The sequence below is a fragment of the Pseudophryne corroboree genome, chromosome 1 (genome assembly GCF_028390025.1).
Source record: "Pseudophryne corroboree isolate aPseCor3 chromosome 1, aPseCor3.hap2, whole genome shotgun sequence".
In the NCBI taxonomy this organism is placed as follows: domain Eukaryota; kingdom Metazoa; phylum Chordata; class Amphibia; order Anura; family Myobatrachidae; genus Pseudophryne; species Pseudophryne corroboree.
Genome location: NC_086444.1, coordinates 495420238 through 495439193, shown reverse-complemented (window position 1 = coordinate 495439193; position 18956 = coordinate 495420238). Strand labels below are relative to the sequence as shown.

At 49.0% G+C, this 18956-nt stretch overlaps 1 protein-coding gene across 1 annotated transcript in view; it reads left to right on the top strand.

Moving 5' to 3' along the window:
- Positions 1-18956, top strand: part of VPS13A (vacuolar protein sorting 13 homolog A) — a 747194-nt gene that overhangs the window by 459732 nt on the left and 268506 nt on the right. The window contains exon 40 of the mRNA XM_063913834.1: positions 14298-14390. Coding sequence (XP_063769904.1) covers positions 14298-14390 — 93 coding nt within the window. The remainder of the gene's footprint in view (positions 1-14297; positions 14391-18956) is intronic.

Sequence of the window (18956 nt, the reverse complement as noted above, 5' to 3'; positions counted from 1 at the left end):
CTTATTGTGTACGCTCGTCCGGGCACAGTATCCTAACTGAGGCTTGGAGGAGGGTCATAGGGGGAGGAGCCAGTGCACACCAGGTAGTCCTAAAGCTTTTTACTTTTGTGCCCAGTCTCCTGCGGAGCCGCTATTCCCCATGGTCCTTTCGGAGTCCCCAGCATCCACTACGGACTATGAGAAATAGAATTATCGGTAAGTAAATTCTTATTTTTTCTCTAGCATCCATAAGGGATATTGGGGAGACTTAGTACGATGGGGTATAGACGGGGCCCAAAGGAGCCGGTGCATTTTAAATTTCTTCACTGAGTGTGCTGGGCCTCCCCTCTATGCCCCTCCCCCACAGGCAGTTTAGCAAAAAGTGCCCTCAGGAGAGGATGCACATCTCTGCAGCTCCAGAGAGTTTTCTTCAGTTTCTTTTAAACTTTTATTATTTTCGGTATGCTGTTTGGGTAACAGCATACCTACATCGTGGGATTTATGAAGGGGGTTAGTCACTGGCCTTGCGAGGTGTCACAGCCGCTTCCCCGCTGCAGGACCACCGTCCTGAGAGGTTGTTTGTACAGCGGGACACTGTGCCTTAGCTGTCGCAATCACAGCACGCCGCACATCCCTAAGAATAGCCTGAAAGTGACGACAATGGTGAGTACAAACCGGGGCCCCGGTTCAAAGTGCTGCTGACACGTAGGGGAGGCATACGGGACCCTCCTGGGGGGGACCCGCTATAGCCCCCTGTGTACACTGGCTAGCGGTGGCTTAAACTAGCACTTGTGTGATGTTTTTAAGCTAATTGGGAGACATTGCCAGTATAAAAAACATTGTAGCTCCGACGCCATTGGGGGGGTGGAGCTACCTCAGAGCGGGTCCAGCGGTATATTGGCGCCTTCCTCTGCTAGCAGCAGCAGGAACACACAGCTCCTCCTGACACTCCGAAAATGCTGGAAAACTGGTGCAGTAAAGGGGGAGAGCCGCTATTGTACACGATCTGTGTCCTATATAGGTGTCATGATCCTGACGGTATTTCTCATGTTCTGTGGCTTTCATCTGTTTATTCTGCAAACAGGCATCTGCTTCACATACAAACTGCAGTCTTGATTACTTGCTGGTTAGCACCTGAGCAGGAATTCCACTGTGTGTGTAATTGCCAAGGCCCAGTGTTCAGCAACCAGGCTCTCTGTTCATCACACCCAGCTTGCAGTAAAGTCTTTACATGCTGTTCCTGCCTAGGTCTCTCAGCATAATGTCTGCATCCTAGTGTTTGGGCCTACTAGGCCTCAATCCACATCAGAGCCTAAGCCTGGTGTACTGCTGTGACAAGTCCTGATCACCTGACTGCAGCACAGCCAATTATGTGACTGTCTGAGCTTCCCTGCACCACCTGATCGTCCCAGCCAATCCCTGCTCACTGGCTCCTATAAGAATGCTGGGTAAGGACTGCCTGATCGCCAGTGCTATGATTGTCATACCCTGCATGGATGTTTGCTCTCAACTGCTTCCAGGTTGAGTTCCATCCTGCTTGCAGCTCTTCCTGGCTCATCGGTGTTCCGCCATCAATACTCATCACCATCGGTGTTCCGCCATCGATCTCTAGTTCCATCGGTGTTCCGCCATCGATCTCTAGCTCCATCGGTGTTCCGCCATTGATCTCTAGCTCCATTGGTGTTCCGCCATCGATCTCTAGCTCCATCGGTGTTCCGCCATTGATCTCTAGCTCCATCGGTGTTCCTCCATCGATCTCTAGCTCCATCGGGGTTCTGCCATCGATCTCTAGCTAAATTGGTGCTCTGCCATCAATATCCAGTACCATCGGTATCTTTTCTTTCTCTATCGTCCTAGTGGATGCTGGGGTTCCTGAAAGGACCATGGGGAATAGCGGCTCCGCAGGAGACAGGGCACAAAAAGTAAAGCTTTAGGATCAGGTGGTGTGCACTGGCTCCTCCCCCTATGACCCTCCTCCAAGCCTCAGTTAGATTTTTGTGCCCGGCCGAGAAGGGTGCAATCTAGGTGGCTCTCCTAAAGAGCTGCTTAGAAAAGTTTAGCTTAGGTTTTTTATTTTACAGTGAGTCCTGCTGGCAACAGGATCACTGCAACGAGGGACTTAGGGGAGAAGAAGTGAACTCACCTGCGTGCAGGATGGATTGGCTTCTTGGCTACTGGACATTAGCTCCAGAGGGACGATCACAGGTACAGCCTGGATGGTCACCGGAGCCTCGCCGCCGGCCCCCTTGCAGATGCTGAAACGAGAAGAGGTCCAGAATCGGCGGCAGAAGACTCCTCAGTCTTCTTAAGGTAGCGCACAGCACTGCAGCTGTGCGCCATTTTCCTCTCAGCACACTTCACACGGCAGTCACTGAGGGTGCAGGGCGCTGGGAGGGGGGCGCCCTGGGAGGCAAATGAAAACCTTTTTTGGCTAAAAATACCTCACATATAGCCTCCGGGGGCTATATGGAGATATTTAACCCCTGCCAGAATCCGTTAAGAGCGGGAGACGAGGCCGCCGAAAAAGGGGCGGGGCCTATCTCCTCAGCACACAGCGCCATTTTCCCTCACAGAAAGGCTGGAGGGAAGGCTCCCAGGCTCTCCCCTGCACTGCACTACAGAAACAGGGTTAAAACAGAGAGGGGGGGCACTAATTTGGCGTTAGAAATATATAAAAAAGATGCTATAAGGGAAAACACTTATATAAGGTTGTCCCTATATAATTATAGCGTTTTTGGTGTGTGCTGGCAAACTCTCCCTCTGTCTCTCCAAAGGGCTAGTGGGTCCTGTCCTCTATCAGAGCATTCCCTGTGTGTGTGCTGTGTGTCGGTACGTGTGTGTCGACATGTATGAGGACGATGTTGGTGAGGAGGCGGAGCAATTGCCTGTAATGGTGATGTCACTCTCTAGGGAGTCGACACCGGAATGGATGGCTTATTTAGGGAATTACGTGATAATGTCAACACGCGCCAAGGTCGGTTGACGACATGAGACGGCCGACAAACAATTAGTACCGGTCCAGACGTCTCAAAAACACCGTCAGGGGTTTTAAAACGCCCGTTTACTTTAGTCGGTCGACACAGACACAGACAGGGACACTGAATCCAGTGTCGACGGTGAATAAACAAACGTATTCCTTATTAGGGCCACACGTTAAGGGCAATGAAGGAGGTGTTACATATTTCTGATACTACAAGTACCACAAAAGAGGGTATTATGTGGGATGTGAAAAAACTACCGTAGTTTTTCCTGAATCAGATAAATTAAATGAAGTGTGTGATGATGCGTGGGTTCCCCCCGATAGAAAATATGGGCGGTATACCCTTTCCCGCCAGAAGTTAGGGCGCGTTGGGAAACACCCCTTAGGGTGGATAAGGCGCTCACACGCTTATCAGAACAAGTGACGGTACCGTCTATAGATAGGGCCGTCCTCAAGGAGCCAGCTGACAGGAGGCTGGAAAAATATCATAAAAAGTATATACACACATACTGGTGTTATACTGCGACCAGCGATCGCCTCAGCCTGGATGTGCAGAGCTGGGGTGGCTTGGTCGGATTCCCTGACTAAAAATATTGATACCCTTGACAGGGACAGTATTTTATTGACTATAGAGCATTTAAAGGATGTATTTCTATATATGCGAGATGCACAGAGGGATATTTGCACTCTGGCATCAAGAGTAAGTGCGATGTCCATATCTGCCAGAAGATGTTTATGGACACGACAGTGGTCAGGTGATGCAGATTCCAAACGGCACAAAGGTGTATTGCCGTATAAAGGAAGAGGAGTTATTTGGGGTCGGTCCATCGGACCTGGTGGCCACGGCAACTGCTGGAAAATCCACCGTTTTTACCCTAAGTCACATCTCTGCAGAAAAAGACACCGTCTTTTCAGCTTCAGTCCTTTCGTCCCTATAAGAGTCATATCTGCCCAGGGATAGAGGAAAGGGAAGAAGACTGCAGCAGGCAGCCCATTCCCAGGAACAGAAGCGTTCCACCGCTTCTGACAAGCTCTCAGCATGACGCTGAGACCGTACAGGACCCCTGGATCCTACAAGTAGTATCCCAGGGGTACAGTTTGGAATGTCGAGACGTTTCCCCTGCGCAGGCTCCTGAAGTCTGCTTTACCAAGGTCTCCCTCCGACAAGGAGGCAGTATGGGAAAAAATTCACGAGCTGTATTCCCAGCAGGTGATAATTAAATTGCCCCTCCTACAACAAGAAAAGGGGTATTATTCCACACTATATTGTGGTACTGAAGCCAGAAGGCTAGGTGAGACCTATTCTAAATCTAAAAAAATTTGAACACTTACAAGGGTTCAAATCAAGATGGAGTCACTCAGAGCAGTGATAACGAACCGGGAAGAAGGGGACTATCTGGTGTCCCGAGACATCAGGGATGCTTACCTCCATGTCCCAAATTTGCCCTTATCACTAAGGGTACCTCAGGTTCGTGGTACAGAACTGTCACTATCAGTTTCAGACGCTGCCGTTTGGATTGTCTACGGCACCCCGGGTCTTTACCAAGGTAATGGCCGAAATGATGGTTCTTCTTCGAAGAAAAGGCGTCTTAATTATCCCTTACTTGGACGATCTCCTGATAAGGGCAAAGTCCAGGGAACAGTTGGAGGTCGGAGTAGCACTATCTCGGAGACTGTTACAACAGCAGGGGTGGATTCTAAATATTCCAAAATCGCAGCTGATCCCGACAACAAGTCTCCTGTGCTTAGGGATGATTCTGGACACAGTCCAGAAAAAGGTGTTTCTCCCGGAAGAGAAAGCCAGGGAGTTATCCGAGCTAGTCAGGAACCTCCTAAAATCAGTGCATCATTGCACAAGGGCCATGGTAAAAAAATGGTGACTTCCTTCGAAGCAATTCCAGTCGGCAGATTTCATGCAAGAACTTTTCAGTGGGATCTGCTGGACAAATGGTCCGGATCGCATCTTCAGATGCATCAGCGGATAACCCTATATCCAAGGACAAGGGTGTCTCTCCTGTGGTGGTTACAGAGTGCTCATCTTCTAGAGGGCCGCAGATTCGGCATTCAGTTTTGGATGTTGGTGACCACGGAGGCCAGCCCGAGAGGCTGGGGAGCAGTCACACAAGGAAAAAATTTCCAGGGAGTGTGATCAAGTCTGGAGATTTTTCTCCACATAAATATAGCTAAGGGTAAATTTATAATGCTCTAAGCTTAGCAAGACCTCTGCTTCAAGGTCAGCCGGTATTGATCCAGTGGGATAAAACATCACGGCAGTCGCCCACGTAAATAGACAGGGCGGCACAAGAAGCAGGAGGGCAGTGGCAAAAACTGCAAGGACTTTTCGCTGGGCGGAAAATCATGTGATAGCACTGTCAGCAGTGTTTCATTCCGGGAATGGAAACTGGGAAGCAGACTTCCTCAGTAGGCACGACCTCCACCCGGCAGAGTGGGAACTTCATGGGGAAGTTTTCCACATAATTGTAAACCGTTGGGAATTACCAAAGGTGGACATGATGGCGTCCCGTCTGAAAAAAAAAAAACGGGACAGGTATTGCGCCAGGTTAAGAGACCCTCAGGCAATAGCTGTGGACGTTCTGGTAACACCGTGGGTGTACCAGTCGGTGTATGTGTTCCATCCTCTGCTTTTCATACCTAAGGTACTGAGAATTATAAGACGTAGAGGAGTAAGAACTATACTCATGGCTCCGGATTGGCCAAGAAGAACTTGGTACCCGGAACTTCAAGAGATGCTCACAGAGGACTTATGGCCTCTGCCGCTAAGAAGGGACTTGTTTCAGCAAGTACCATGTCTGTTCCAAGACTTACCGCAGCTGCGTTTGACGGCATGGCGGTGGAACGCCGGATCCTAAGGGAAAAGGCATTCAGGAAGAGGTCATTCCTACCCTGGTCAAAGCCAGAAAGGAGGTGACCGCACAACATTATCACCACATGTGGCGAAAATATGTTGCGTGGTGTGAGGCCAGGAAGGCCCCACGAAGAAATTTCAACTCGGTCGATTCCTGCATTTCTTGCAAACAGGAGTGTCTATGGGCCTCAAATTGGGGTCCATTAAGGTTCAAATTTCGGCCCTGTCGATTTTTCTTCCAGAAAGAATTGGCTTCAGTTCCTGAAGTCCAGAAGTTTGTCAAGGGAGTATTGCATATACAACCCCCTTTTGTGCCTCCAGTGGCACTGTGGGATCTCAACGTAGTTCTGGGATTCCTCAAAACACATTGGTTTAAAACCAGTCAAATCTGTGGATTTGAAGCATCTCACATGAAAAGTGAACATGCTCTTGGACCTGGCCTGGACCAGGCGAGTGTCAAATTGGTGGTTTTTTTCTCAAAAAAGCCCATATCTGTTTGTCCATTCGGACAGGGCAGAGCTGCGGACTCGTCCCCAGTTCTCTCCCTAAGGTGGTGTCAGTGTCTCACCTGAACCAGCTTATTGTGGTGTCTTGCGCCTACTAGGAACTTGGAGGACTCCAAGTTGCTAGATGTGGTCAGGGCCCTGAAAATATAGGTTCCAGGACGGCTGGAGTCAGGAAAACTGACTTGCTGTTATCCTGTATGCACCCAACAAACTGGGTGCTCTTGCTTTTAAGCAGACTTTTGCTAGTTGGATGTGTAATACAATTCAGCTTGCACATTCTGTGGCAGGCCTGCCACAGCCAAAATATGTAAATGCCCATTCCACAAGGAAGGTGGGCTCATCTTGGGCGGCTGCCCGAGGGGTCTCGGCTTTACAACTTTGCCGAGCGGCTATTTAGTCAGGGGCAAACACGTTTGTAAAATCCTACAAATTTGATACCCTGGCTAAGGAGGACCTGGAGTTCTCTCATTCGGTGCTGCAGAGTCATCCGCACTCTCCCGCCCGTTTGGGAGCTTTGGTATAATCCCCATGGTCCTTTCAGGAACCCCAGCATCCACTAGGACGATAGAGAAAATAAGAATTTACTTACCGATAATTCTATTTCTCGGAGTCCGTAGTGGATGCTGGGGTTCCTGAAAGGACCATGGGGAATAGCGGCTCCGCAGGAGACAGGGCACAAAAAGTAAAGTAACATTGTGTATTCCTTTATATTGACATCATCAGTAGTTTACACTGCAACTGTGTCTATCGTGTGCTCATTATATTGGGACTTCATCAGTGGTTCACACTGCATCTCGTATTACATCTTGCCATTGATGTTACATCTGCTTCTGCATTACCTTGTTCCTGTGCCAATGTTACTGCATTATCTGTGATACCGATCATTGAGCCTAATACCATCTGCCGCTATCTGTACCATCTTGCGTGCTGAATAAAAGACTTGTTTAATGTTATATTCTCCTCCATTCTGGTCACACCTTTGGGCCTACGCTTACCATATCCTGGTTATGTATAAGAACTTTATCAAAGCTCCCAGATTCACATTCCAGTCTGCCCCTACGCCTGAGATCACTGGTCAGAGTCAGACCTCAGGCGTGACAATAGGACAGTAATCATAGGTGTTTCACTGTGATATAACAGCTTACAGCCTCACTGGGGCTGTGTAGCTGGGTTGTGCTGGTCTCCTCTCTCTATCTCCCTTTCACATACAGTAAGGGGCAGGCTTGCTAGTTATTACTTGTCTGTGTATGTGATTGTGCTTTACTGTGAATATGGGTAAGCACAAACTATTCAGTGTATGCCACACCAGATTCTCTCCCTTATCATCTGATTCTGTTTCATGTGAACAATGCAGCCAATCTTCACAACTCAGTGAGGGGGCTGGGGGAGAGGGTCAAGAGCCTCCCTGGGTAGGTGCCTTTAAAAATATGATGTCTGATATGTCATCACAACTCACTGGTAATGCTATAAAAACTCAGCTACTACAACAGGCTGTTGCAGACCTAGCTGCCAGGGCAGATGTTACACAGCCACCCCCTCCCTCTCTAACTCAGGTTCACAAAAGCGTGGTTTGGATCCCGTTAGTGGGGAGTCCACTTCTGCTCAGGGTATTATATTCTGGCTATACGGACGTGTTAAAACTCCCTCTAGAGGACGCTGCGTCACAGCAGTCGTTTTTCTTTACACAGAACAAGCCTAATGTCACTTTCCCTGATTCTGCAGAGTTAGATGACCTGTTTAAGTTAACCTGGAAAAATCCAGACAAAAAAATACCAAGTGTCAAAAAGATTTTTGCACACTTTCCCATTTGCTCCTGAAGGTAGGAAATTCTGGGAAGAACCACTGGGGGCTGATGTATCAGTCTCTCGACTGTCTAAAAAGGCGGTGCTCCCTGCCCCAGGCTCCTTTATCATAAAGGACCCTGGGGACAATAAAATAGAGACTACACTAAAGTCTATCTACACAGCAGCAGGTGGTTTCGCAAAGGCCAGTCATAGCGGGTTGCTGGATGACCCATGCCACTCATACGTGGGCTACTCAAATTCAGGAGGGTCTCTCCGGGGATATGTCTCTGGTCACTACGGTGACTCTCCTGAAGCACATTCAGGACACTGCACGTGTCCTGTGTGACCCACTCAAGGAGATGGGCAATATTAATGCTAGCACCTCTGCCATGGCAGTGTCGGCGCGTCAATGGATAGTGGACGTAGAGTCCCTTTTCTGGGAAATGGCTCTTTGGGCTTCAGATGGATACGTGGAATTCTAAGGTTACTGCAGGGAAATACACATTTCACCCCCTCGGGGGCCCCGCCGGCCAGGCGTTCCTACCCAGGGCCGTCTGTTCAGTCCTATTGGTCTGACAGATTTCGATCTAGGGCCAGAGGTGCCTCCAATGCGGCTAGAGGCACCAGAGGTAAGATAAGAAGACCTGCGTACACCAGTTCTCAGGAACGGAGCACCAGTTCTGCTTCCACTAAGTCCTCAGCATGACAGTGCCCGCCCACCCAGAGGGGATCTCGAGGTGGGAGCTCAACTGCGTCACTTCAGCTGCATCTAGGAGGGTTCCTGCCAGGATACCTGGGTCAAGGAACTCATTTCTCAGGGCTACAAGCTGGAGTTCGACGGTGCTCCATCCCAACGATTTTTCAAATCAAGCTTCCCAGCTTTGGAGGATACGCAAGTTACGTTGCAACAGTCCATCCAAAATTTGGTCCAGTCCCACGTCATTGTTCCAGTACCAATACAGCAAAGTGGAAAGGGTTATTACCCCAATCTGTTTGTGGTACCGAAGCCGGATGGGTCGGTAAGGCCCATTTTGAATCTAAAGACCTTGAACCCTTACCTACAGGTTTTCAAGTTCAAAATGGAATCCTTGAGAGCAGTGATTGCGGGCCCGGAAGAACAGGAATTCATGGTTTCCCTGGATATCAAGGACGCCTACCCTCATATTCTGATTTGGCCACCTCATCAGGCTAATCTGAGGTTTGCCCTACTGGACGATCACTACCAGTTCCAGGCACTACCCTTCGGCCTGTCCACAGCTCCGAGGATGTTCACAAAGGTAATGGCGGAGATTATGTTCCAGCTCCGGGTCCAGGGGGTCAATGTTGTCCCTTACCTGGTTGATCTCCTGATAAAATCAAGATCCAGGGAGCTTTTATTGCACCATTTCGACCGCACTATCCAACTTCTGTCACACCATGGGTGGATTCTCAATTTACAGAAGTCCCACCTGGAGCCAACTCAGCAGCTCCTGTTGCTGGGGATGTTACTGGATATTGTGGCCCAGAAGGTGTTCCTCTCGGATTACAAGGCGAGAACACTTCAGGAGATGGTCCACATGGTGCTCTGGCCTGCTCAAATATCCATCCATCTTTGCATGAGATTGTTGGGGAAGATGGTTGCCTCATACAAGGTGATCCAATATGGGAGGTTCCATGCCAGAACATTTCAATTGGACCTCCTGAGCAAGTGGTCCGGCTCACATCTTCAGATGCATCGGATGATTTGGCTATCACCTCAGGCCAGGATTTCCCTCCTGTGGTGGCTGCAGTCTTCCAATCTCCTGGAAGGCCGGAGTTTCGGGATTCAGGATTGGATCCTCCTCACGACAGATGCGAGTCTGAGAGGATGGGAAGCTGTCACTCAAGGGACTCATTTCCAGGGCACGTGGTCAGCCCACGAAGCCCTCCTTCCGATCAACATTCTGGAACTTCGGGCGATCTACAATGCTCTGCTTCAGGCCTCTTCTCTTCTCAGGGATCACGCAATCCAAGTACAGTCGGACAACGCCACAGCAGTGGCGTACATCAATCGGCAAGGAGGGACAAAAAGCAGAGCCTGCATGTGAGAGGTGTCAAAGATACTCCTCTGGACAGAAAGAAATGCAAGAGCAATGTCCGCAATCTTCATTCCGGGAGTAGACAACTGGGAAGTGGAGTTCCTGAGTCGTCACAATCATCGACCGGTGAAACTGCCCACAAATAGACATGATGGCTTCTCGACTCAACAAGAAGCTTCATTGGTATTGCTCCCGAACCAGGGACCCTCAGGCGAGGTCAGTGGATGCACTGACGTCGCCTTGGCCTTACCGGCTGGTCTACCTGTTTTCTCTGATTCCGTTGCTCCCAAGGGTGCTAAAGCGAATCAGAAATCAAGGAGTCCAGGCAATTCAAATTGCCCCGGATTGGCCTCGGAGGGCGTGGTACGCGGATCTCCTGGACATGTCTGTCGAAGACCCTTGGCCTTTACCACTAAGAAGAGATCTTCAACAAGGACCGTTCGTCTACCCGGACTTACGGCAACTTTGTTTTGCAGCATGGAGGTTGAGCGGAACATCCTAGCTCACAAGGGCCTTTCCAAAAGGGTTACTGCTACCATGGTTCAGGCCAGGAAACCTGTGACGTCAAAACACTATCATCATATCTGGAGAAGATATGTCTCCTGGTGCGAGGAATGCTCGTATCCGCCTGCGGATTTCCACTTGGGACGTTTCCTGCAGGCTGGTGTGGATAAGGGCTTATGTCTGGGTTCCATTAAGGTCCAATTTTCAGCCCTCTCAATTTTCTTCCAGAAGGAGTACTTCACATTCAACCTCCTTTTATGCCGCCCACTGCACCCTAGGATTTGAATGTAGTGTTGTAATTTCTATAGTCCTCCTGGTTTGAACCTCTGATGACGGTAGAAGATATGTACCTTACGTGGAAGACGGTGATGTTACTGTCCCTGGCTTCTGCTAGGTATGTATCGGAATTGGGGGCCTTATAGTGTAGTTGCCCTTACTTGGTCTTCTATGGGGACAGAGCGGAGCTCAGGACTAGGCAACAGTTGAATCAACGTATTGTGGTTCCGTCAAGTTCTGGCATTTCTGCTCCTCCGCAGGCATTGGATGATGTGCGAGCCTTGAAGATCTATGTGATGAGGACAGCTCGCATCAGAAAGATGGATTCCTAGTTCGTGCTCTATGATGCACAGAAAAGGGGTTGCCCTGCTTCAAAGCAGTCCATTGCTCGTTGGCTTAGGCTTACTATCCAACAGGCCTATGTGTCGGCAGCCTTGCCTGCTCCTAAGTCACTAAAGGCCCACTCTACAAGATCAGTGGGCTCTTCCTGGGCGGCTGCCCGTGGAGTCTCGGCCTTGCAATTATGCTAAGCTGCTACCTGGTCGGGGAAGAACATTTTTGTTAAGTTCTACAAGTTTGATACCCTGGCCAAAGATGATACCCAGTTTAGGCAGGTGGTGCTGCAGCAGTCTCCGCATGTTTCTGCCCGTTCTGGAAGCTTTGGGACAACCTGATCGTAGATGTGCTAAATTTAGCACATCTACGATCAGCTTAAAAGCATCGCACAGCAGTGATACTTTTGTACTGGAAGAGTAGCTCCCAGCCAGCGCAGCTCCTGCGTGCTAGCAGGGAGCTACCCGTCTCAGCCGGGGTCGCAGCGGCTGCGTGTGACGTCATGCAGCCGCCGTAGCCCGCCCCCCCTCCCCCCAACGGTCCGGGTACGCCTGCGTTGCCCGGACCGCACCCCCTAAACGGCGGCGATCGCAGGGCTAAGACAGCCGTCGGCTGCCTGCCATGCACCGGCGCACTGCGGCGCCGTCGCATGCGCTGCTCAGCGGCACGCAAAAACGCACAGCACCGATCAGGTCTGAATTAGACCCTAAGCCTCCCCAATATCCCTTATGGATGCTAGAGAAAATTAGATTTTAATTACCTACCAGTAAATCATTTTCTAGTAGTCCATAAGGGATATTGGGCGCCCGCCTCAGTGCGTTGACTTTTCTGCAGGTTGTCTTTTCTATGTTTACCTGTTCAGCTGTTGCTGTTTGGTTACCAGCCATTGCTGGTTGTTTTATGTTCGTGGTGTGCTGGTGTATAAATCTCACCACTCGTTGTTATGTTCCTTGTCTCATGTATGTCGTCCTTTCACCTTCGGGCACTGTTTTACCTATAACTGCCTGCGGGAGGGGGCATAGAGGGGAGGAGTCAGCACACCCAGTGAAGACTTTTTAAAGTGCACCGGCTCCTTTGGACCCTGTCTATACCCCATCGTACTAAGGAGGTCATTCCAATCCGTTCGCACACTGCTTTTTTTTTGCAGTGGTGTGAACGTGTCGGCATGCGCGGCAGCCGCAATGCGCAGGTGCGTAGTTGCCCAACGACGGGCGTCACTGGGCAACGACAAACAGAATGAAGAAAGCGATCGCTACTGCGATCGCAAGAACATTGACAGAAGGAAGACGTTCCGGGGCATCAACTGACTGTTTTCTGGGAGTGGTGCGGCGAACGCAGGCGTGACCAGGCGTTTGGAGGGCGGATGTCTGACGTCAATTCCGGTACCTTCAACGCTGGATTCATCGCACAGGGTAAGTAACTCTTACCCTGGTCTTGTTCTGCACAAAACTTTTTTTGCATAGCAGGGCTGCACAAACGATCGCAGCCTTGCTATGCAAAATAAACACTCCCCCATAGGCAGTGTCTAGTTGATCGCACGGGCTGCAAAAAGTTGCAGCGTGCGATCAACTCGGAATGACCCCCTAAGTCTCCCCAATATCCCTTATGGACTACGAGAAAAGGATTTACCAGTAGGTAATTAAAGTCCTTTTTTGTGGGACTGTACCACCCGCGGGCCGCAGTGTCCCGGGGTGGGGGAGTCAGTTTGGAGTCTCCTGTTACTCGCTACTCTGCTTAGCATGTGCACAGCGTCTCTTCAGTGAAGACAGATGGACTGGGGGCATGCCAGCGGCTCACATGTGACGGTAAAAGGGGGCATGAGGACACACCCTATAGTTCGACCCCTTTTTTTTGGGGGGGGGGGGGGGGGGGGGGGCGCTTCGCGCGCAAAGGATTCCCACTTCCCAATACTAAAATTTTGGGAGGTATGGAAATGCCTAGCCATTAGGGTATAGCACTTATCTCTAGGGAAAAAGTCCCATGTGTATTTAAGCAGTCCGGTATACTTGAACATTGCAGTCATATGGGGGGGGGTTTCTCCCCGTTTCTCCCCTGTGCATGTACTACCACTGAACCTCCTATCCACCTTGGCACCAGTAAAATGAACTGGGATATTTATCTTCAAATCTCTCATACAAAATGTATTCCAGTTGTTTTGCTCCAGACTACTCCCTTCCAAGACGAAAGTGGCTCCAGAGGAATGTTAACTAGAGCTGCAGTTTTCATGTTGTATCTGCCAGTGCACTTAAGCTGCTGTGGAGCTTTGCTCCCTGTACCTTCATGGGGACTGTGCATTGGCAGGGACTGCATATTGTGCAGCTGGGAACAGCCCGGAACTGGCAGCAACACACTAGTTGAAAACAAAGGGGGCTGACCTAATAATTGAGTTTGCAATAGGATATGGATATTGGAGGTCCTACAGGCAGGTATTCCTTTTGGCTTTGAAATATTCTCAAGGTGTCAGAGGCCTAAACAGGATTGTGAAATACTTTTCTCCTAGTCCTGCTGTAGTACACAGATGTTTTTCCTCGTTGGAATGCTCCATTTATTTTGTGTTCTGATTTAGCACTGTAGACTTTGTAGTGATAAATGTGAATGAGCTGATAATGGATATCATTGGAAAGGGTTGAGATAGTTTTTAAAGTTCTCTGCATATTAGAGTGGAAAGCTAAACCGTATGTTAACCATGTCTCAGAAAAAAAAATATTTTTTGTTATGTATAAAAAGGCTAAGAGGGAAATTCAATTAGCCCTGAAAATATTTTGGAAGAAAAAAACGGCCTTTTACCGTTGTTGGTTTTTGTTTTTTTGGCGGGGCAATTCAATTGTAGCCCATTTTTTCTCCCAAAAAATTACCTGTTTTCGTGCAAAAACACATAGGATCCTGGATAAATTCAGTATTACTGTAATACTGCATTATTATATGACATTATGTAAAGCTCTCCAAAACTGGCATACTTACAGAGATTTTGCACATTTTTTATTACTGTGTTTTACTTATCTTTCTTCACAGATTCTACAGCCATGTGATCTGTTTTTCCAAAGCATTCAATCTAATGGTGGTCCTCAGAAGGTAGACCTCTCCATTAAATCCCTCATGTTAAAGGTAAGCCATATTTCTTGTACGTGATTATTTTAGAACATGCACATTCATGTACAGTATGCTTTCCCAGCAAACACATATTGCTCTTGTCCTAGGTTCACAATTATAGTAAGTGTCACTGAATTATAATTGAGTTGCTAGACTAATTATTAATTTGCATTATTATTCTTTATTACCTATAAAGATGTGTTTCAAAATAAAAAAAATGGATGTTGCCATTATTGGAAAAATCATATACAAATGTTATTATTCTACTTATTATACAGGGTATAAAATATGGGTGTTGTACGGTATGCCGGCGCTCGGGCTCCCGGCGCCCAGCATACCGGCGCCGGGAGCCCGACCGCCGGCATACCGACAGCGGGGCGAGCGCAAAGGAGCCCCTTGCGGGCTCTCTGCGCTCGCCACGCTGCGGGCACGGTGGTTTATTCTCCCTCCAGGGGGGTCGTGGACCCCCACGAGGGAGAATAGTTGTCGGTATGCCGGGTGTCGGGATTCCGGCGCCGGTATACTGTGCGCCGGGATCCCGACATTCGGCATACAGAAGACCACTCATAAAATATGTGTGTTTAAAAGGCGACTAAATATAAGGATAGGCCCTAACCTCATGTTGTACATTTGTTTTTATTAAAATAATCAGTTCTTAAGAGGATTCAGATACACACAAATAAAAATGTCAAATTTGGAAAAATCAAGTAAAAATAATGTTACATTCTGTAAATTATGAAATACTATTACGCATATGCTGTTGATTTATGTGGGATTTGGGATTTATGTGGGATGCAGTTAAAATACCGGCTGTCGGGATCCCGGCGTTCAGAAGACTGACGCCGGAATCCCGACAGCCATCGTTTTACCAATGGACTTAAGCTCGACACCTGCCCGGTATTTTCACTGGGTTGGTGGGCAGCTCCACCAGCCTGGTGGCAATAGAACCTGGGGCCCGAAGCGTGGTGAGCACAGCATACCCGCAAGGGGACTCTATTCCGGCAGACGGGATACTGCTGTTGGTATACTGTCAGTTGGCATTCCATCTGCTGGTTTATCAAACCGGATCCATTTATATGTACCAATTCTATGCATACAAGGACTGACATGAAAGAAAATCTGTTGTAGCTAAAATAGTAATTATTTTTTTTCTTTGTTGTACATTCAATGAAAGGGTGCACACAGGTTTCACATAAATCAAAGTAAATCTGCAGCAGCGATTCATTCCGCTATATACAAATACACAGCGGTAATGAGTATAAATTAGTGTATTCCAACGCAACTAACTGAGCAACACAGTACTGTAGATCGTCAGCATTTGTGTATTGTACCTGACCTGAACTCCCTCCCTGTCCACTGCATGACCTGTGCAGGCTCCCAGGGGGGAAGGGCGATGGGGGTAGGGAGAGGCGGTGGAAAACACTGTGCTTTTGAAATACAAGTATTAACGTCCGAGTCCCCTAAGGCATAAACCAACACCAATGGGAAGGAAGTGCCAACCTTTTTTTAATGTGTTCCTGTAACATTCACTTTATTATTATTATTTCTGTAACGTCCTAGTGGATGCTGGGGACTCCGTCAGGACCATGGGGATCAGCGGCTCCGCAGGAGACAGGGCACAAAAATAAAGCTTTAGGATCAGGTGGTGTGCACTGGCTCCTCCCCCTATGACCCTCCTCCAAGCCTCAGTTAGGTTTTTGTGCCCGTCCGAGCAGGGTGCAATCTAGGTAGCTCTCCTAAAGAGCTGCTTAGAAAAAGTTTTTAGGTTTTTTATTTTCAGTGAGTCCTGCTGGCAACAGGCTCACTGCATCGAGGGACTTAGAGGAGAGAAGTGAACTCACCTGCGTGCAGGATGGATTGGCTTCTTAGGCTACTGGACACCATTAGCTCCAGAGGGATCGAACACAGGCCCAGCCATGGAGTCCGATCCCGGAGCCGCGCCGCCAACCCCCTTGCAGATGCCGAAGATTGAAGAGGTCCAGAAACAGGCGGCAGAAGACTTTTCAGTCTTCATGAGGTAGCGCACAGCACTGCAGCTGTGCGCCATTGTTGTCAGCACACTTCACACAGCGGTCACTGAGGGTGCAGGGCGCTGGGGGGGGGGGGCGCCCTGGGCAGCAATGTATAATACCTTTTTTATGGCTAAAAATACATCACATATAGCCCTTGAGGCTATATGGATGTATTTAACCCCTGCCAGATCTCACAAACTCCGGGAGAAGAGCCCGCCGAAATAGGGGGCGGGGCTTATTCTCCTCAGCACACAGCGCCATTTTCCTGCTCCGCTCCGCTGTGAGGAAGGCTCCCAGGACTCTCCCCTGCACTGCACTACAGAAACAGGGTAAAACAGAGAGGGGGGGCACTTTTTTGGCGATATTACTATATTTAAGCTGCTATAAGGATACAACACTTATATAGGGTTGTTCCCATATATATTATAGCGCTTGGGTGTGTGCTGGCAAACTCTCCCTCTGTCTCCCCAAAGGGCTAGTGGGGTCCTGTCTTCAATAGAGCATTCCCTGTGTGTCTGCTGTGTGTCGGTACGTGTGTGTCGACATGTATGAGGACGATGTTGGTGTGGAGGCAGAGCAATTGCCGGTAATGGTGATGTCACCCCCCAGGGAGTCGACACCGGAATGGATGGCTTTGTTTATGGAATTACGTGATAATGTCAGCACATTACAAAAATCAGTTGACGACATGAGACGGCCGGCAAACCAGTTAGTACCTGCCCAGGCGTCTCAGACACCGTCAGGGGCTGTAAAACGCCCTTTACCTCAGTCGGTCGACACAGACCCAGACACGGACACTGAATCTAGTGTCGACGGTGAAGAAACAAACGTATTTTCCAGTAGGGCCACACGTTATATGATCACGGCAATGAAGGAGACTTTACATATCTGATACTGCAAGTACCACAAAAAGGGGTATTATGTGGGGTGTGAAAAAACTACCTGTAGTTTTTCCTGAATCAGAGGAATTGAATGATGTATGTGATGAAGCGTGGGTTAACCCAGATAGAAAAGTGCCAATTTCAAAAAAGTTATTGGCATTATACCCTTTCCCGCCAGAGGTTAGGGCGCGCTGGGAAACACCCCCTAGGGTGGATAAGGCGCTCACACGCTTATCAAAACAAGTGGCGTTACCGTCTCCTGATACGGCCGCCCTCAAGGATCCAGCTGATAGGAGGCTGGAAACTACCTTAAAAAGTATATACACACATACTGGTGTTATACTGCGACCAGCCATCGCCTCAGCCTGGATGTGCAGTGCTGGGGTGGTCTGGTCGGATTCCCTGACTGAAAATATTGATACCCTGGATAGGGACAGTATTTTATTGACTTTAGAGCAATTAAAGGATGCTTTTCTTTATATGCGAGATGCTCAGAGGGATATTTGCACTCTGGCATCGAGAGTAAGTGCGATGTCCATATCTGCCAGAAGAAGTTTATGGACGCGACAGTGGTCAGGTGATGCGGATTCCAAACGGCATATGGAAGTATTGCCGTATTAAGGGGAGGAATTATTTGGCGTCGGTCTATCGGATCTGGTGGCCACGGCAACTGCCGGAAAATCCACCTTTTTACCTCAGACCCCCTCCCAACAGAAAAAGACACCGTCTTTTCAGCAGCAGTCCTTTCGGTCCTATAAGAACAAGCGGGCAAAAGGACAGTCATATCTGCCCCGAGGCAGAGGAAAGGGTAAGAGAGGGCAGCAAGCAGCTCCTTCCCAGGAACAGAAGCCCGCCCCGGTTTCTGCAAAGCCCTCAGCATGACGCTGGGGCTTTACAAGCGGACTCAGGAGCGGTGGGGGGTCGACTCAAGAATTTCAGCGCGCAGTGGGCTTGCTCACAGGTGGACCCCTGGATCCTGCAGGTAGTATCTCAGGGTTACAGGTTGGAATTTGAGAAGTCTCCCCCTCGCCGGTTCCTAAAGTCTGCTTTGCCAACGTCTCCCTCAGACAGGGCGACGGTATTGGAAGCCATTCACAAGCTGTTTTCTCAGCAGGTGATAGTCAAGGTACCCCTCCTACAACAGGAAAAGGGGTATTACTCCACACTATTTGTGGTACCGAAGCCGGACGGCTCGGTAAGACCTATTCTAAATCTGAAATCTTTGAACCTGTACATACAAAAATTCAAGTTCAAGATGGAGTCACTCAGAGCAGTGATAGCGAATCTGGAAGAAGGGGACTTTATGGTGTCCCTGGACATAAAAGATGCTTATCTGCATGTCCCAATTTGCCCTTCACATCAAGGGTACCTCAGGTTCGTGGTGCAAAACTGTCATCAGTTTCAGACGCTGCCGTTTGGATTGTCCACGGCACCTCGGGTCTTTACCAAGGTAATGGCCGAAATGATGATTCCTCTGCGAAGAAGAGGCGTATTAATTATCCCTTACTTGGACGATCTCCTGATAAGGGCAAGGTCCAGAGAACAGCTGGAGGACGGAGTAGCACTAACCCAAGTAGTGCTGCAACAACACGGGTGGATTCTGAATTTTCCAAAATCTCAGTTGACCCCGACAACACGTCTGCTGTTCCTGGGAATGATTCTGGACACGGTTCAGAAAAAGGTGTTTC